The sequence below is a fragment of the Pteropus vampyrus genome, unplaced genomic scaffold (assembly GCF_000151845.1).
Source record: "Pteropus vampyrus isolate Shadow unplaced genomic scaffold, Pvam_2.0 Scaffold134, whole genome shotgun sequence".
Taxonomy (NCBI): Eukaryota; Metazoa; Chordata; class Mammalia; order Chiroptera; family Pteropodidae; genus Pteropus; species Pteropus vampyrus.
Window position 1 is genome coordinate 71,997 of NW_011888915.1, and position 13,308 is coordinate 85,304.

Below are 13,308 nucleotides of genomic sequence, written 5' to 3' on the forward strand. Positions count from 1 at the left end.
GTATCCCAGAATTCTGGGAGAGAAATGGAAGAAAATCCATCCTTTCGAAATAGCTTTGGCATTTAATTATTGATAAGAACCTATTTAATAAGGACAATAACTTCTAATATATAACTTCTAATATATTATGTCGATTAATAAATTGCTTAAGTTCACTACCACCAATAAGATGCTGTTTTCATTTTGGTTCATCCTCAATTTCCAATTTTACGTTTAGTTCAGAAGTTTTCTTTTCCTCATGTATTTGCTTTACCTTCAAAATTGATATTATTAATTTTTCCACCATATAAATGTCTTTATTCACTTTCTAATTACATTTAGTATTTTAGTATTTTAGTATTTTGCGTAGAATTTTTCAATTATTAAAATAATCTGTTGCATGTGATCTGTGTACCATGTGATATTTCTTCTATTTTCCTTTTAAAACTGGTATTGTGTTTGATTTGTCATCTTCCGTTCTCATTATAGCAGTTTTCTTAAACTATTACCTTTTTAAAAAGTTTTACTTTCCCTGTATTGATATCTGCCGATTTTATATATATTTTTGTTGTGTTACAATGTGATAAATAAATTTCTAATCAGCTCTGAAAGTAAGAAGAAACACCATTGAAAGGTATTAAGTGTGTGTATATATGGTTAAATTTAAAAACAAAAAAGGCAAAGTTTAGGCATTCTATAGCATCATGCAGAAATATTTAATTTTTATTTTTGCATTTACATCTGTATGAAAAAAATCAGAGATCCTTGTTAAGTGTTTAATGACTAACAATGCAGTCTCATTCAGCTGAAAAAATAGAGGTCAGCAAGCAGAGGTTTATTCGGTGTAGTTTTATATTCAACAATTACTGTTTTGGGCAGTATCTAGCCTTTTCTCTGTATAATATCCCTCGATTTATTCTGTATCTCATTCTTATTATGGGAAAATAGAGGTCCTTTATGTATTTTAGGTCTTTGAATAAAATTCTATATGAGGCAGGCATTAAAATGATGTCCTTATTTTCCATAGTGTTAGGATAGGCATTAGTGTGGTTTACTTTTTACTCACCTGTTTTGTGCAAAGAAATTAGATCCCACTAGATTTTATTAGAATGACCTTAAAATAAAGGCCAACTCTTCTTTAATTCTGAAAGTAATTTTAAAACTAATATAAAAAGACAAAGACATATAAAAAAAGGAAACAGAAACTGCAAAGAATGAGTAAATAAAAGGATACAATTTTCAAATGGTCAGAATTTTAAAGTCACTAAAACTTGTTTTGTATCGTATTCAAGCGTTTATTTATGCATATCTGAATACAGCAAACATTTAATGAGTGTCTAATTTGCCAACCAAGATGACAAAGGCATAGTTTCCATCTTTAAGTAGAGACAGATTGGCATGAAACAGGAAGAAATAATATTTATGAGACAATTATATAAGTTTTATGGGAGTACAGAGGAGGGAAAACCTATATGCTCCCTTCTGGATTATAGAGTGATGATTCTTTTTAAGCAATGTAATAGATTTTGAGAAAATTTGTTGAAGAAGGTGTGAAACAAGTTTCTTTTGTTGGTTTTTAGTGTTCTTATAACCAATGTTTCTGGAAAAGTAAAAACTATTATTTTGGTGGTCCTAGAGGTCACCACAAATTTCCCTTTGGTTCCTGACATTGCATGGTAGTAGTGTCAGAAGTGAAAGGCCTAGTACGGAACTAAATATAGCACAATGAGGTGGAGTTAACTGCTAGAAACTTTCTTTTTCCAACTGTTGAATTTTTAGCTTTCTCATGAAGCAGTGAAAAATCTCAACAACGTGAACAGTTCTCTATCCCAATATTATTTTTCACGAGACAATGAAATACTTAAATGAGCCCCTAAAGAATAAATTTATAAATATATATACACACACAAGTTGGGTTCAGTCATTTGAGTCTGTTGGAGGCCACGCGGTGGCGCTGCAGGCTAAAGAGACTGGAAAAAAGAACTAAATTGAGAACACTGCTGATGTCACTAACAAAAAAGAACGCCGCAGGTAGGCTGGGAGAAAACCGCAGCTACCCCAGATTAGGAAAGGAACAAAATCCCAGGTCCCTGCTACTACGTAGTGTAGATTTGGAGTTTGCAACTGCATTTTCCTTTATGCTGGGAGCTGTGATTGTGACCAATATTGACGAAAGACGTGTTCAAAAGAAGCTATGGAGGCTGGAGGGTTGTGCTGCCCAAGACAAAGGCAAGTCTTGTTTCTCGTTCTGTTTGGGGGAATATACTTGGCAGGTTCTGGATTTGGACAATATTCAGTGACAGAGGAAACAGAGAGAGGATCATTTGTGGTCAATCTGGCAAAGGACCTGGGGCTAGGGGACCAGGAGCTGGTTACAAGGGGAGCCCGGGTGGTCTTTGATGATAATGAACATCACTTGTTTCTGGATTCTCATACTGGGGATTTGCTCACAAATGAACAACTGGACCGGGAGAAGCTGTGTGGCTCCACAGAGCCCTGTATGTTGTATTTCCAAATTCTAATGAATAACCCCTTTCAGATTTATCGGGCTGAGCTGAGGGTCAGGGACATAAATGATCATTCACCAGTGTTTCAGAACAAAGAAATAGTCTTAAAAATATTAGAAAATACAGCTGAAGGAACATCATTTCGACTAGAAAGAGCACAGGATTCAGATGGAGGACTTAATGGTATCCAAAACTACACCATCAATCCCAACTCTTTTTTCTATGTTAAAATTAGCGACAGTGATGAAGATATGATATATCCAGAGCTAGTGTTGGACAAGGCACTGGATAGGGAGAAGCAGCAAGAGCTCAGTTTAACACTCACAGCACTGGATGGCGGGTCACCACCCAGGTCTGGGACTGCCACTATACGCATTGTGATCCTGGACATCAATGACAATGCCCCAAAATTTTCTCAGGCAATCTACCAGACCCAGGCTCCGGAGAACAGTCAAGTAGGATCAATTATTGCTAAAGTCTCAGCAGAAGATGTAGACTCTGGAGTCTATGCAGACATATCCTATTCATTTTTTGATGCTTCTGAAGATATTCGAACAACCTTTCAAATAAATTCTTATTCTGGGGAAATTATTCTAAGAATGTTGCTTGACTTTGAGATAGTAAAGTCTTACAAAATAAATATACAGGCAGTCGACGGTGGGGGCCTTTCTGCAAGATGTATGGTTTTGGTTGAGGTATTAGACACCAATGACAATCCTCCTGAGCTGATTATGTCATCACTTTCCAACCACGTTGCTGAGAATTCTCCTGAGAGCATACTGGCTGTTTTTAAGATTAAAGACAGAGATTCTGGAGAAAATGGAAAGATGCTTTGCTACATTCAAGATAATCTGCCATTTCTTCTGAGACCCTCTGTGGAGAATTTTTACATGCTAATGACAGAAGGTGCGCTGGACAGAGAAAGCAAAGCTGAATACAATGTCACCATCACCGTCACCGACCTGGGGTCACCCAGGCTAAAAACAGAGCACAACGTAACCGTGAAGGTCTCTGACGTCAACGACAACGCCCCAGCCTTCACCCAAACCTCCTACACGCTGTTCGTCCGCGAGAACAACAGCCCCGCCCTGCACATCGGCAGCGTCAGCGCCACAGACAGAGACGCGGGTGCCAACGCCCAGGTCACATACTCGCTGCTGCCGCCCCAGGACCCGCAGCTGCCCCTGGCCTCCCTGGTGTCCATCAACGCGGACAACGGGCAGCTGTTCGCCCTGAGGGCGCTGGATTACGAAGCCCTGCGGGTCTTGGAGTTCGGCGTGGGCGCCGTGGACCGCGGCTCCCCGGCGCTGAGCAGCCAGGCGCTGGTGCGCGTGCTGGTGCTGGACGCCAACGACAACTCGCCCTTCGTGCTGTACCCGCTGCAGAACGGCTCTGCGCCCTGCACCGAGCTGGTGCCCAGGGCGGCCGAGCCGGGCTACCTGGTGAGCAAGGTGGTGGCGGTGGACGGCGACTCGGGCCAGAACGCCTGGCTGTCGTACCAGCTGCTCAAGGCCACGGAGCCCGGGCTGTTCAGCGTGTGGGCGCACAACGGCGAGGTGCGCACGGCGCGGCTGCTGAGCGAGCGCGACGCGGCCAAGCACAGGCTGCTGGTGCTGGTCAAGGACAATGGCGAGCCGCCGCTGTCGGCCAGCGTCACGCTGCACGTGCTGCTGGTGGACGGCTTCTCGCAGCCCTACCTGCCGCTCCCGGAAGCGGCTGCCGACGCGGCCCAGGCCGACCCGCTCACCGTCTACCTGGTCATCGCGCTGGCGTCGGTGTCGTCGCTCTTCCTGTTCTCGGTGCTGGCGTTCATCGCGGTGCGGCTGTGCAGGAGGAATAGGGCCGCCTGGGTGGGTGGCTGCTCGGTGCCCGAGGGCCACTTCCCGGGCCACCTGGTGGACGTCAGCGGCACGGGGACCCTGTCTCAGAGCTACCAATATGAGGTGTGTCTGACGGGAGGCTCAGGGACCAGCGAGTTCAAGTTCCTCAAACCCATTGTCCCCAATATTCAGGCACAGGGCCCTGGGAGCAATAGTGAAGAAAATCCCACTTTCCGAAATAGCTTTGGATTTACTTTTCAGTAAAAATTCTTTTTATGTTTTCATGTACTTTCGAAGTATTATACAATCATATTAGTTTAGTTTTAAAATTTCAAGTTAAAGAATTATTCTACTTCGAGTCTAACTTTAAAGTATTATAAGTTTGTTTTTGTTATTTCATCCTTGTTTGCACTATTAAGCAGCTTTAATTAGTACCATTTCTAAACAGTATTTTAAAGGTTTACTACTCGCAAAATGTACAAGGATTTAACTTTTATTATATTTCATTCTAGAAAACTGAGATTTTGATACTTCTCCTAGTATATTTCACAGACTACATCTCATAATTCTCCCCATACCTCTATTGTACTTCCTTCATGTAAGAAGACATATCTGTACTTCTGACCTTGTTCTAACATTGTCTAATCATGTTAGAAATCCGTGGCATTTGGTTCTAAATCATAGCATTTAAAAAGAAATATTTCTTTATTATTCTACTTATGATAAAATGAAACATTATTTTGTGAGTGATATTGGACTCCAGTAATATTCTTGTGTTTATATTACCTCATTTCCTTTACATATACTACTCTTACTCTATTTTCTGATGTTCACTTTGCTGATTCATAACACAGATCATGTCCTGTAACTTAAACAAAATATAATAAACAAAATATAATGCATGAAAATGAATAGAAATTAAAACATTTTGAAAATTTGAATGTGAGAATGTTGATCCACTTTTGGAAAGATACTCACTTTTCATCTTATTATGTAAATTTATTTAATTATTATCAAATTTAAAAATCAAGATGAACTAAAATCATAAAGGAGAATATATTCTTCACTCTCCAGCTGCCTTCTGAGTGGTTTCTCTAGAATGATGTCAATATTTCTAAGTTATATGTTTACATTTCCATATCTTGATATTCAGTTTTATACTTCAATCACTTCACCCTATGTTAAAGGATTTAACTTTCTTACTTTCCAACTAACAAACACACATACAAACATTGCACATTTCTATTCTATTTCCCAGTTACGTTAAACCAGTAGTTTTTGTATATATAACTAAGATTATTTCAAAATACATGTCAGTATAGTATGATTCCATGTACTTTCTTGAAAATCATCTTTCCTAGAGCTGACCATTGTTGTTTTTACTTGCATCATTTTCTATTTACTGCTATTAATTTTTCATATTATTCCTCATTTGATTCAATCTTTCTATATAAATATTCAAATATGCCAGGTACCTATTATTTATTTCCTTGAGATCATTCACCCAGATCCTGCTATATCTCTGCTTCATTTACACTGGCTGTTCTATAGGCTGTCACCCTAGGACTTTTTTCCCTTCAATACTTTCTTGTATTCATCCCCTTATACTATGTCCAGTACATTTTTCTTTCTTAGATTACTCTCTTATCTAGATGGTACACATCTCTCAATACCTTCATAAAATGGATGCAGAGGAGGTAAAAGTTTTGGAGAACTTGCCTTGTGAAGGTATTTTCATTGATAGCTTGGCAGGGTATAAAATTCTAGGTCAAAAATAATTTTCTCTCAGATTTTTAAAAACTTTATTAGTAGTTTCAAGTATACAGTACATTGGTTAGACATTTACACGGTTTATAAAATGATCCCCTTTCTCTCCTCTGGCTCTCCATCTAGCCATTACATTAATGCTAACTGCATTCCCTCTGCCATGCTCCCCATCCCTGTGACCATCTATCAACTACTAATTTGTACTTATTTAACCCTTCACCACATTCCCCCCAGTCCCCAACCCCCCTCGCCTCTGGCCATCACCAGATTGTCCACTATGTTTGTGTGTCTATTTTTTTTATTAGTTTGTTCTTTTTGTTCCTTAGATTCTGCATATAAGTGAAATCATATGTTATTTGTCTTCGTCTGACTTATTTCACTCAACACAATAACCTCTAGGTCCATCCATGTCATTGCAAACAGCAAGATTTAATTTTTTAATGGCTGAGTAATATTCCATTGTATATATGAACCATAACTTCTTTATCCAATCATCTGTTGATGGGCATTTAGGTTGCTTCCATATCTTGGCTGTTATAAATTGTGCTGCCATCCCTCAGATTTTGAAAGGAGTGTTTCTTTTACTGACTTCATATGGTGTTGTTCAGAGGACTGATTCCATTCTGATTTCTATCTCTTTTAATGTCACTCCATTTTTTTTTATTGTGGATGCATTGGAAACTTTCCCCTCATATTCTTAAAGTACCTTAATATCAGCTATGCATTAGTTTGTTTGGTCACATGTGTGTACCCTGTTAATGTTTAGATACTCACTTTCAGTTCTGAGAAATTTTCTTGTTATGTTTCCTTCATAATTTCTCCCTTGAGTTTTCTATGTTCTCATTTTAACCAGAATCTCATTAGTTAAATATTGGATCTCCTGGACTGAGTCTCTAAGTGTACAATTTTTTCCTTTCTTATTTTCTCTTTGTCTCTAGTTCTACTTTTTGGAAAATTTATTTTATTATCCAATCCTTTTTTTTTTCTTTTTGGCTGACAAATATTTATTTTTAAGAGCCCTTTTTGGTTCTCTGAGTGTTTTTATAGCATCCTATTATAAATTTGTAAATGTAATGTCTTCTCTCATCTATAAATAACCTAGTTGTTCTTTTAAAATGCCGCATACAAAAAAATGCAGTAAAACTGCTATTATACCTATTTTCAAAATGGGAGAGTCACAGGGAAATTAAGAATTTACCCAAGATTATATAGCTAGTAAAGGGCACATAAGACATAATTATTCTTTATCTTACAATAAGAATATATCTACATACAGTTACTACTAAGATTAAATGAGTAAACACATATGTGGCACTTAAAATAATGGGTAGCAGAGAGTAAATACTCAATAAATATTAGTTCTTATTAGATATTACTACCCTGGGGATATTAATCAGACATTTTAAAGTATTTTCTTCAGTTTTCTCTATTATATGTTTGTTTCCTGCTGTTCCTTTTCTGAGGTGATTTTGGCCTTTCTTCATTGTAGGCATTTCCTCAAATATCTAATGGTCCTTGGCTCTCTTCTCATGTTTAAGAATGATGACATATTATAGTGCTGACAGCCAGCTCTTTGTGAGTGCGTGAGGCCTGTTGATAGCAGGGCTTCACACTAATGTAACCATGCTAGGGTAGGGCTATTACCTAGAGAGATCTTCAAATATCAGTATGTGTAGGTCTTTATCTGAGCCTTCCATATTCTCCAGGTTAGGATTCTGCAATATCTTCTGTGTGAGGGTTAGGGAGGGAATTAGGCATATACTTTGTGACTTACAATTGGAGAGTATTACATGAGAAGAGGCTAGAAATCTCACCATTCAGGATGCAAAGTTTTGTTTAATCTTCCAATTTTAATTTCACACCTCACACTTGCACTCAGTCTGTCTACGGTCTCCAAAACTAAGGATAGTCCCATTTAATTTCTTCATAGAATAAAACTTTCATCCTCTGGCCCTGAGTTTCTTTCCTGTCTGTATAGGATGATTACAGGATCAGAGAATTCAACTCTCCTATATATCTACTTTCAACTAATAACTTGTTTTTAGTCCTTAGCTGACTTCAGTCTTCTTCTACACTTTGTTCCTCTAAATCTTGTACCTAAATGGTATTATGTGAGACAAACCTACTAGTTTCTTGTGAATACCTCCAATGCAAGAACTTTAGACATTTCTTGAAACTGCTAATTCAACTGCTCTTACATCTGCTTTCTGTCATCATATATGTGTGTTCACTTGTGTATTCTTAGTTTTTGTGAGTTCATACCATTTACTTATAGTTATGTCATTTTCATGGGTATTTTTTAAAAGGGAGGATAACAGTATGTAGTCAATCCAACACATCTCAATTTCTACCCTTTTGTAGTGATTAATTTTTCAACCATGTATCTAGATTACATTTTTTAAAAGCTTAATTTGAACTTAACTTTTTAAAAATGCAAACTTGTTAGATCTCTTCATCTATTCTTGAGATCACTTTTGAGACCTCCTAGTGTGCACACTGGTGAGCTTCTAGCATCTATGCCAAATGATCTTCCTTATTACATAGCAGCCATGCCCTTTGACTAAGACTGAAATCAAAACAAATCAAAGGACAAAGCTAGGTCTTCAGATTCTGGGATAAAATCTCTATAACTCTATACCTCTTGAAACAATGATTGTTTCAGTAGCAGGTACATGATCTTAGTTGGTCTAATCAGAGTAAAACTAAGTTTTTGTTCTATGATTGGGAAAGAGAGTCTCGCTTTGTCTTTCTGGGCAGAAAGAGGAAGTAGATGACCATAGTTGTAGCTAGAGTAGATCTTGGAACCCTGAGGGAAGCCTGCCCTAGGAGTGATTCTGCTTTAAATGAAACTAACATGTTTGTGTTTGTGTATTTATTAAATATTTTTGTAAATTATAAGAAACTAGAACTAAATTATAGATTTACATAACATGTTCCACCCCAATATCTTCATTTTCTTCCAGTTCACAGTTCATTGCTATCAAGGAAATCTGAAATGCCTCCTGTTGCTATAACAACTATCTATATATGTCCCATCTCATGGTTAATCCAGTTTTATATACTCTGAGAACACTTCTGACATGATTCATGTACACTTTCCCTTTCCCTTACCAGCTAAAGAAGGCCAAGTAGTGATGGAATTTTGTTTAGCTTAACAGTCACTTATACTCTCCTGGTTTCAAGTTTTCAATCTTCTATGAAAAATTACAAGCTATTCGTGGCCAGGAATCACATCTTCTACTTCTGTATTCACTACACCTGAGAATTTTCAGTCGTTGGGAGAGTGGGGATGGATACTTAAATGCTGTAAAACAAATACTAACAGCATCACGAACTATATAGAGTATATAAATCAGTTCTTGTAGAAGATAGAATATATTTGTAATCATTTAAACACAATGAATAAGCCAATATTTGTTTCCAAAGGACGTTTATGCGAATAGAATTTAGGTAGCTTTCCTCAAACTCTAAAAATCTGTGCAGACGCATGGTGGCGCTGCAGGATAATATTGTGAGGTGGCGAGACCTACACTAGATGATGTTCCGGACACTGTTACCCAGTGCTCGCAGAGCGTTGGGAAGACAGAAGACTTAGAGGGGCGAACTAGACGCCCCTTTCAAAGGGGTTAAAATCCTTAGGCCTCCAAAGACTCTCTGGACATACCAGAGGCACGTTTCCCAGAACTGCGAAGACTAGCTTAAGCGATTCTGCAGAAAGCCTTTGGAAAAGGAACTATGGAGAACGGAGGGGCAGGAGCTCTGCGGATAAGGCAAGTTCTGCTTCTCTTTGTTTTGCTGGGAATGTCTCAGGCGGGCTCCAAGTCTGGACGCTTTTCCGTGGCAGAGGAAATGCAGAGTGGGAGCTATGTAGGCAATTTGGCAAAGGACCTAGGACTGGAAGTGGGTGAATTGTTCTCTAGGGGGGCTCAGGTGGTCTCTAATGATAACAAACACCGTTTGCAGCTGGATCTAAACAACGGGAATTTGCTCTTAAGCGAAGCGCTAGACAGGGAAGAGCTCTGTGGCTTCACGGAGCCCTGTGTGCTGCATTTCCAGGTGCTAATGAAAAACCCCTTGCAGATTTTACGGATTGAGCTGGAGGTCAGGGACATAAATGACCATTCTCCTGTCTTCTTAGAAAAAGAAATGCTCCTAGAAATCCCAGAGCATACTCCTGTCGGTGCAATATTCTTACTAGAAAGTGCAAAGGATTTAGATGTAGGAATCAACGCTCTAAAAAGCTACACAATAAGCCCCAACTCTCATTTCCGCATTAAAATGAGAGTGAATCCAGACAATAAAAAATACCCAGAGTTAGTTCTGGACAAGGCCCTGGATTATGAAGAGCAGTCCCAACTCAGTTTCATCCTCACTGCTGTGGATGGCGGTTCCCCACCCAGGTCTGGGACTGCTTCTGTTTGGGTAGTGGTCGTGGACAGTAATGACAACTCCCCAGAGTTTGAGCAGCAATTTTATGAGGTGAAAATTCCAGAGAATAGCATACAAGGCTCACTGGTTGTCACCGTCGCAGCTTGGGATTTAGACTCAGGAAAAAATGGAGAAATATCATATACTTTTTCCCACGCCTCAGAAGATATTCGAAAGACATTTGAAATTAATCAAAAGTCTGGACAAGTTACTTTAACGTCATCCTTGGATTTTGAAACAATTCAATCATACTCAATAATCATTCAAGCCACAGATGGGGGAGGCCTTTCTGGAAAATCGACAGTCAGAATTCAGGTGATGGATGTGAACGACAATACTCCTGAAGTCACTGTTTCATCAATTACCAGTCCAATTCCAGAAAATTCGCTTGAGACTGTGGTTATGATTTTTAGTATCCGAGATAGAGATTCTGGGGACAATGGAAGGATGATTTGTTCTATCCCAGAAGACCTCCCTTTCGTGTTGAAATCTTCAATTGAAAATTACTATACATTGGAAACGGAAGGAACCCTGGACAGAGAAAGCAGGGCCCAGTACAACATCACTATCACCGTCACCGACTTGGGGACACCCAGACTGAAAACCGAGCACAACATAACGCTGATGGTCTCCGACGTCAACGACAACGCCCCAGCCTTCACCCAAACCTCTTACACTCTGTTTGTCCGCGAGAACAACAGCCCCGCCCTGCACATCGGCAGCGTCAGCGCCACAGACAGAGACGCGGGCGCCAACGCCCAGGTCACCTACTCGCTGCTGCCGCCCCAGGACCCGCAGCTGCCCCTGGCCTCCCTGGTGTCCATCAACGCGGACAACGGGCAGCTGTTCGCCCTGAGGGCGCTGGATTACGAGGCCCTGCGGGTCTTGGAGTTCGGCGTGGGCGCCGCGGACCGCGGCTCCCCGGCGCTGAGCAGCCAGGCGCTGGTGCGCGTGCTGGTGCTGGACGCCAACGACAACTCGCCCTTCGTGCTGTACCCGCTGCAGAACGGCTCTGCGCCCTGCACCGAGCTGGTGCCCAGGGCGGCCGAGCCGGGCTACCTGGTGAGCAAGGTGGTGGCGGTGGACGGCGACTCGGGCCAGAACGCCTGGCTGTCGTACCAGCTGCTCAAGGCCACGGAGCCCGGGCTGTTCAGCGTGTGGCCGCACAACGGCGAGGTGCGCACGGCGCGGCTGCTGAGCGAGCGCGACGCGGCCAAGCACAGGCTGCTGGTGCTGGTCAAGGACAATGGCGAGCCGCCGCTGTCGGCCAGCGTCACGCTGCACGTGCTGCTGGTGGACGGCTTCTCGCAGCCCTACCTGCCGCTCCCGGAAGCGGCTGCCGACGCGGCCCAGGCCGACCCGCTCACCGTCTACCTGGTCATCGCGCTGGCGTCGGTGTCGTCGCTCTTCCTGTTCTCGGTGCTGGCGTTCATCGCGGTGCGGCTGTGCAAGAGGAACAGGGCCGCCTGGGCGGGTGGCTGCTCGGAGCCTGAAGGGCACTTTCTGGGCCAGCTAGTGGACGTCAGTGGTACGGGGACCCTGTCCCAGAATTACCAGCATGAGGTGTGTCTGAGAGGAGGTACTGCGACAAATGAGTTCAAATTCTTGAAGCCGATTATCCCCAACCTCCCGCTCCAATGTCCGGAGAAAGAGGAAAATCCTCCCTTTTGCAGTAGCTTTGGATTCAGTATTCAGTGACCATAATTAACTTTTATACCCCATATGCATTTTGTTTTCTGCCACTTCTATACCAATGTTAGTTATCTCCCCCACCAATTTGTGGATATTTAAAATTGTACTGATGTTACTTTTATATTTCACATGCTCTACCCACGTTTACTTTTAAGTGAATGTTTATCATTACTTGTGGTGTAATTAGGTGGTAATTCTCTAACCCAGGAAGTCTTAATTTGTAATTAATTTGCCTCCTTAAATAACACCAAATGACTTTTTGTCCCTGACCCTCTCTCCAATTGAACTTTCACCCACAATTATGCCTACGGTAAAATAAAGCAGTCCACTTTAATGAAATTTATTGGAAAACTCCTCCCCCAACAATAAAGGCATTTTCTTCTGTAATATAGTTAGATCGCTAAAGGCAAGAGTATTTTAAGTGTTCAAGTAATTCTTCATTTTATTTAAATTTTTTTTTGCAGTTTTTCTTGTGGTTGCTATTCAGAAATATTTTTTCTTTCTTTAAATCCACTGAATTTTTAGTTAACATTTAAAAATGTCTATTGCTATTGAAAATATACCTGAAAAATCATGTCCCATGATGCAAGCATAAGTGTTATTACCTTGTTAGAGAGGGCTGGAAGGCAATTTTCCTAGCATTTCTTCATTATTCATCCTGGAGCATAATTGTGAAGCCACATTAATATTGTGGCCACCCACAAAATCTTTGAATGTGAAGTTATAATTTTCCAGATGTCTCATTATAGTACAAAGCTATACTACAATCTAGTTAAATGCAAGTGCCTGAATAATAATTTGTATAGTATAAAATGTACTTGTGTGCTAATGTATATAATGTTTTGCCTCCTGTTTTCTCTCAGGATTTAATGTATATACAATGGGTACAATTTTCAAACTTAAAAGAATTATAGCCAGTAGAAAAATTATGTTGTACGGATTATGCAACATACAAACATAATAGAAATAAATGTTTGTTAATTATTTTTTCTAATGCTTAGCTTTCTTGTGATGCAATCTGAAATTACCTGTGTTATTCCATTCTACTTAATTTTCTAATGTTGTCATGATAAATTGATTTCATGACCTACTAAGGGATATTAACTCAAAATTTG

General features: G+C 40.4%; 4 protein-coding genes across 4 annotated transcripts in view; all 4 read left to right on the forward strand.

Moving 5' to 3' along the window:
- LOC105297011 (protocadherin beta-13-like) overlaps window positions 1–319 on the forward strand; it is a 10,844-nt gene extending 10,525 nt beyond the window's left edge. Inside the window, exon 2 of the mRNA XM_023534882.1 lies at window positions 1–319. Coding sequence (XP_023390650.1) covers window positions 1–66 — 66 coding nt within the window. The 3' untranslated portion in view covers window positions 67–319.
- The window catches only part of LOC105297013 (protocadherin beta-2), an 87,838-nt gene that overhangs the window by 46,838 nt on the left and 27,692 nt on the right, over window positions 1–13,308 (forward strand). The window lies entirely within an intron of this gene.
- On the forward strand, window positions 1,909–5,384 carry LOC105297014 (protocadherin beta-10). Its single transcript, XM_011367405.2, has one exon. The coding sequence runs from the start codon at window positions 2,174–2,176 to the stop codon at window positions 4,568–4,570; it is 2,397 nt and encodes a 798-aa protein (XP_011365707.1). The 5' UTR covers window positions 1,909–2,173; the 3' UTR covers window positions 4,571–5,384.
- LOC105297015 (protocadherin beta-12-like) lies at window positions 8,982–13,302 on the forward strand. Its single transcript, XM_011367406.2, has one exon. The coding sequence runs from the start codon at window positions 9,809–9,811 to the stop codon at window positions 12,197–12,199; it is 2,391 nt and encodes a 796-aa protein (XP_011365708.1). The 5' UTR covers window positions 8,982–9,808; the 3' UTR covers window positions 12,200–13,302.

What these genes read in the sequence shown, in the direction of transcription:
- LOC105297014 (XM_011367405.2), top strand. Translation starts at nt 2,174, where the DNA reads ATGGAGGCTGGAGGGTTGTGCTGCCCAAGACAAAGGCAAGTCTTGTTT.
- LOC105297015 (XM_011367406.2), top strand. Translation starts at nt 9,809, where the DNA reads ATGGAGAACGGAGGGGCAGGAGCTCTGCGGATAAGGCAAGTTCTGCTT.